The sequence below is a fragment of the Balaenoptera borealis genome, assembly GCF_965194805.1.
Source record: "Balaenoptera borealis genome assembly, chromosome: 8".
Lineage (NCBI taxonomy): Eukaryota > Metazoa > Chordata > Mammalia > Artiodactyla > Balaenopteridae > Balaenoptera > Balaenoptera borealis.
The window spans coordinates 5953776-5959775 of record NC_138865.1 but is presented as its reverse complement, the minus strand read 5'-3'; the positions used below and the strand labels follow the sequence as shown (position 1 = coordinate 5959775).

Below are 6000 nucleotides of genomic sequence, written 5' to 3'. Positions count from 1 at the left end.
AGCGCTAGGCCCGCCATTTTTCAAACCCTCTTCCGGCCGCCAATCAGGATCGAGCAGCACATTCCTCTCCTGACCGGTTCTAACGGGTCTAGGAGTTAACTACCCGGGCGACCCACCGAACCTGCTAGGCTGCGGCCGGGGGGACGAGCCTGGCGGCACACCGGCCATTCGGAAGCCGCCGTGGCGAGGGGGCGGGGCCTCTCCGAGTTTGAATAATCCCCAGGGCCAATCGGAGCGGTGGGGGGTGTGGCCTGTGGCCCGGCTCGTCAAGTTGCCGTGGCGCGGAGAAGTCTGCAAAACAAGAGACGGAGGATTGCGTTAGCCACATACCAGTTCACGCCGGAGCCGAGTTTAGCAGTGTCGCGGTCGGACCCGGCCGCTGCGCGGTACTCTGAGGAAAAGCTACCGCCAGGCAAGAGCCGGCTCCGGGCCTGGGGTGCGTGGCCGGCCGGCCCCCTTCCCTCACGGCCGGCCCGGGCGCCTGCGGCTCTCGGGGCTCGCCCCGCGGGCGGGATCCGGGTGCGGGCCGGGCGGGCCGGACTGCGGAGGCGGGAAGTTCGGCCGGGCCCGTCTCGGGAGTGTTTTGAACGCGGGGCCCGAGGCGGCAGCTCGGAGCACGGCTCGCGGCGTGGAAGCCGGGGGCTTTCCTGTCAGGAAGGGCCGGGCGGGGGCGGCGGGCCCGGGGGGTGGGGGGCGGCGGCTTTTGGGCGGGAAGGCGCCCCGCCCGCCAGCGCCCGCCGCGCTCTCCCGCCAGGTGGACGCGCCGCCGCCGCCGCAGCAGCATCATGGGGAAGGGCGACCCCAACAAGCCGCGGGGCAAGATGTCCTCGTACGCCTTCTTCGTGCAGACCTGCCGGGAGGAGCACAAGAAGAAACACCCCGACTCCTCGGTCAACTTCGCCGAGTTCTCCAAGAAATGTTCCGAGAGATGGAAGGTGAGCGCGAGGGTCCTCACGCGGGCAGGTGGCCGTGACTTTGAACTTGCCTCCGCCGCCGACTGGCCCCAGTGTGTTTATTCAGAGTCTGAGGCACAGGACTTCGGGGTGCCGGTGTATTTTAAGACGACGGAGGCAAATGTGGCCCTGAAGAGAACCCTGCCTTTTCGGGGCTGGATGTCGGTTTACAGTGTTGCATTTTCACTGCTGCTTTCATACCCACAGACCATGTCTGCCAAGGAAAAATCCAAGTTTGAAGATATGGCAAAAAGTGACAAAGCTCGCTATGACAGGGAGATGAAGAATTACGTTCCTCCCAAAGGTGACAAGAAGGGAAAGAAAAAGGATCCCAATGCGCCTAAAAGGCCTCCGTAAGTTTTTTTGTTTTGTTTTTTTCAGTCAACTGAATTGCCCGCATGGTTTTTCATTCAGGTCATTACAGCTCTGTTCCTTCCTTTCAGATCTGCCTTCTTCCTGTTTTGCTCCGAACATCGCCCAAAGATCAAGAGCGAACACCCTGGCTTATCCATTGGCGATACTGCCAAAAAATTGGGTGAAATGTGGTCTGAGCAGTCAGCCAAAGACAAACAACCGTATGAACAGAAAGCAGCTAAGCTAAAGGAGAAATACGAAAAGGTGTGTTGTCTGAATTTTCTGGAGGCAAGGTTGAAATCTGGTCGACGGTTTCTAAATGAGCGTGTTAGACGCAGGTAGAAGCTGTATGTTAATAGGCAGAAGCTGTAGTCAGTTTTCCCTGACTAGCAAGTGGGGAACCTTCCGCGGTTCTGTGTTAATGGTTGTCAGCTTTGCTTTGAAAAGGTCTAATGAGAGTTGGACGCGGAAGGAGTATAAGCTAATTGGCACCTCCTTTCTTTGGTCGGCAGCCGGTGTTTGTAGCCCTGGGAGGTTGCTGCATTCAGATGTATTTGGGGTAAAATGCATCTCTTAGCTGAGAAGGATGGAGGGCTAAATGTTTTTTGTAGGTGTATGTAAAAGGTGAAGGCAGGGGACAGGCTCTGTGCCGCTAACAGATAACGGTAGCGAAAGTACTGGCAGACATCAACCTGATACACCCCCATCATTTTACATCATTAGCTTTCTAAGGCCTGGAGGGAACAAATGATCTCAAAACCAAGTTTTAGACGGGCATCAGGGTTATTGGCCAATAATCTTAGATTGTTTACAACTTCGTGGTTTTCATGGTTGAGTAATGACACCGGATGACGATTTTATGTTTTTGACAATATTTCAGGATATTGCCGCATACCGTGCCAAGGGCAAGAGTGAAGCGGGAAAGAAGGGCCCTGGCAGGCCAACAGGCTCCAAGAAGAAGAATGAACCAGAAGATGAGGAGGAAGAGGAAGAGGAGGAAGAAGATGAAGACGAGGAGGAAGAGGATGAAGACGAGGAATAAAAGGCTATCCTGTAATGATGCGTGTGGAGTGTGCGTGTGTGCTCAGGCAATGGTTCTGCTAAGAATGTGAATTCAAGTGCAGCTCAATATTAGCTTCAGTATAAAAACTGTACAGATTTTTGTATAGCTGACAAGATTCTTTGTAGAGAAAATACTTTTTTAAAAGTGCAGGTTGTAGCTTTTTGAGGGGCTACTACATACAGTTAGATTTTAAAGCTTCTGATGTTGAATGTTTCTGAATATTTAATGGTTTCTTTAACTTCTTGACTTGTGTATGGTAGCACAGCAAACTCATAGAAATTAGTACCAATAGTGAATTTTGGGTTTTCTAGAATGAGAATGTTGCATTCTGTTTTTTAAAAAAAAAATTTTTGTAATAAAATTATGTATATTATTTCTATTGTCTTTGTCGTATATGCTCAATTAGCTTTTGCTTTAAAAGCCATGGTCTGGAACCATGTCAACTTTTCTTTGTTTTTCTGCCTAATAGTTCTCAGACATGGTTGATTCAGTATAACGTTTGTTTAAAAGTCAAACATGCCCATATTATTCATATTTACAAAGTGTTCTTTAAAAAGCAGCAGTGGAATTTAATGAACTTAAAAAATTTATGCAGTTTTATAAAATGAGCAAGGTTTGTTCTTGACATTTATGTTCATTTGTTAGCTAACTTGTTCCATTTTTTTTAGCTGACATTTTATTTTGAGAGAAACTTTCTTTTTAATACGAGGCAGAGGAGCTCATACAGTGAATCCATACCTAAAAACACATAAACTTTTAAAAACAATAGGAGCAGGGTTACATTTTCTGTTGATAATGATCTAGTTTGGGGTAGAATACCAGAGTGAATTTTGAGTTAAATCTTAAAAATCAGTGTGGTCTTAAGCCTAGAATTCTCGTTAACTAACCCAAGAAAGCTTTTCAGATGGTTGTTGTGATTTTCCATGACTGTAGTTAGGCAAGATTTACTAGGATATTTATTTACAGGTGAAAGCAGTTACTAGGAAATGCTCATTTGAGGAAGCAGTTGCTTGTATTTGAATTTAGATAGCTATTGTAAATAGTTATCAAGTTATTAGTGAAAGTTAGCCATCTGTTGTCTAAGAGATTATAGAAGAAACCTGTTTGTTGATAGTTTCATAGTTAAACCTGACAATCTTGGTTACCTATCAAGTATTAAAAATAGAAGCCAAAATTCTTATTACCCAACCATGGGAGCCTTGGTTGTCTATCTTATGCCATATTTGGAATTATTTCTGACACAGGAAATACTAACCAAAGTTGTTAAATGGAAGGTAAGGTATTAGCATAATTCCCAAAGCAGATGGGCTCAAGTAGAATCTTCAGACCTCTTAGAGATTGCCCTCCATTAATATCACAGTTGTTGTTTTGGGGCTTTTGCTGATCATAAAATGAAAACTAGCTTATGTATTTAAAAAATATTTCCTGGTGTTAGGTGACTTAATGCTAAAAAATTGGGGGTAAGGTGTTTTAGAGACACGCCTAGGTCTGGATCCCAGTTCCCCAGCTCTGCCAAATGCTAGCTCTATGGACTTTACCTCTGGGCTTATTTCTATCTGTGTAGGGTGTCAGTACCTACTTCGCAGTGCTTTAATGATTAAATGAGAATGTTAAGTATTTACAACAGTACTTAATGCATAGAAAAGATATTAAATAGGAGTTTTTAAAATTGAAATAGAGTCTGTTTCTTAAGGATTTCTGTATCTATAACTTAGACCCATGAAGCAGACCTATCTGGTTCCTTGTCACCTTTCTTTTTGGGAGTTTTTGTGTTTGCTTTCATTCTGTTCTTTAAATGAAATATAGTTTAAATGTCTAAGAGTGACTCATTTTTTTAAATCAAGGGTTGTTCCATAATCTCAGCATTTGAGATGAGTCCTCATATTTGATATTTTCTCTAAGTGTGGATCAAAATTTAAAATACCCTTGTTTTCAGGACTAAATGACCTCAAGGAGTGGTTATGTTGGAAAGCTCTGAAATAGGGGTAAGAATCAGGTTCTCTCCCAGGCCAGCCAGTACTTGGGGGTGTGTTTATGAAAACCACCTGCCCCCCCTTTTCTTTTTAAAAATAAGTCATATCTTGATGGTATAAAATGTAAAAGGGCTATATAGTGGGTAGTTTACAACCTTGATTTCCAACTACCAGGTTCTCCCAGGAGGCAACTCCAGTAATGTAATAATTTACCCTTCAAGAGAGGCTGAAGCACAATAGTCGTATGTGCATATATATCAATGTTGCACAAAAGGAAGCTTATTATATATGTTGTTCTGCCCCTTAATTCTCATCATTTTAGATTCTTCTCTTAGCACAACAGAGCTGCCACATTTCACTTAAATAGCCATCTGCATAGTAGCCCATTGAATAGATCACAATTTAACCAGTTCCTTAAAGATAGTTATGGTTGTGGTTTTTTTGCTTTAAGAACAACATTGCCATGAATATCCTTGTATGATTTCAAAAAATTCTTGAAATAAGTTTGTGCATTTAAAATTGTGCTAATTATAATAGCTAAAACCTGTACTTGGTATATGCCAGAACCTGCTCTCGTGCTGTTAACTTGCTGAAACCTGCCAAAATTGCTCTCAGAAGTTTTACTAATGTATACTCCACAGCAATGAATGTCTATTTCCTCATCTCAGCAACATTATCATTCTCAAACTTTGTAATCTTTGCTATTCTCTTATATAAAAAATGGTTCCTCCTATTATGAATTCTGCATATTTTTATGTTAAAGAGCCATTAGTGTTTCCTGTGGTCTTCTGTCTCATTGGTCTTATTAGTAATTTGTGGGAAATAAGGAAAATGACCCTTTGTGACATGCCTTGTAAATATTATTTTCTATGTTGTCTTTTGACTTTGTTTATGATGCTTGTTTTCATGCAAAGATTTGTTTTTATGTAGGCAAATTTATTCTCTAGTGGCCTTGGGAGGCCTTTCCCACTCAAAGATTATAAAAATTGTCTTTGCTTTCTTCCTTTTTATTATTATTTAATTAAATCTTTGATCCTTCTGGAATTTATTTTGGTGCAAGAACTGAAGTAGGGCCTCAAATTTCTTTCCGGATGGTAGCCACTACTTTTGGTCTTTTAATCTATAAAAGCTGTGTTAGAAGATCCTGAGGTCCCTTATGTAACTTGCAGACTTGCTCAATATGGGACAGTATGCCTTTTTGTGTTTTGCTCTTTAACAGCATCATTTACTGTAAGTACTAAACCATAAGTTTGTCTTAGCCAAACATAGCATTATCTTAAAGCTGACTTTCTATTACTACGTATGCCACTAAAAATGTTTACAAAGCAGTAATGATTTTATTTCTTGGGGAATAGCAAGAAGAAAGCTAAAGGGCCTGTTTTGCCGATGCACAAGATCCAGTCCTTTTAAAAATAAAACATCTTTCTCTAGCAATAAGCCATTTTTGTACACCTCGTGCCAGAAAGAGTAGCTGTCCTATAAACATTTGTAAACATAAATGCCCAGGATAAAGGGGACAGCCATTGTTTCGCTCAGTCCTGTTGCTGGATGTGTGGGTCTAGGATTCCCAAATCTCCCAAATTTTCAAGTGGAACCAGAATTCTAGATATTTAAAAAATGTGAAATCTGAATTGTAAATATTGGCAATGAATTCAAA

The 6000-nt window shown here is 42.8% G+C and overlaps 1 protein-coding gene across 3 annotated transcripts; it reads left to right on the top strand.

The window, feature by feature from the left end:
• The first annotated feature begins 253 nt into the window (after nucleotides 1-253).
• On the top strand, nucleotides 254-2743 carry HMGB2 (high mobility group box 2). 3 transcript variants are annotated; one of them, XM_082402156.1, is made up of 5 exons: nucleotides 254-412; nucleotides 755-935; nucleotides 1161-1306; nucleotides 1397-1571; nucleotides 2188-2743. In XM_082402156.1, the coding sequence occupies exons 2-5, from the start codon at nucleotides 786-788 to the stop codon at nucleotides 2347-2349; spliced, it is 633 nt and encodes a 210-aa protein (XP_082258282.1). In that variant the 5' UTR covers nucleotides 254-412; nucleotides 755-785; the 3' UTR covers nucleotides 2350-2743. The 3 variants fall into 3 exon arrangements, with proteins under 3 accessions (XP_082258282.1, XP_082258284.1, XP_082258283.1); XM_082402158.1 differs by having other exon boundaries at nucleotides 260-386; XM_082402157.1 differs by having other exon boundaries at nucleotides 282-436.
• The last annotated feature ends 3257 nt before the right edge of the window (nucleotides 2744-6000 follow it).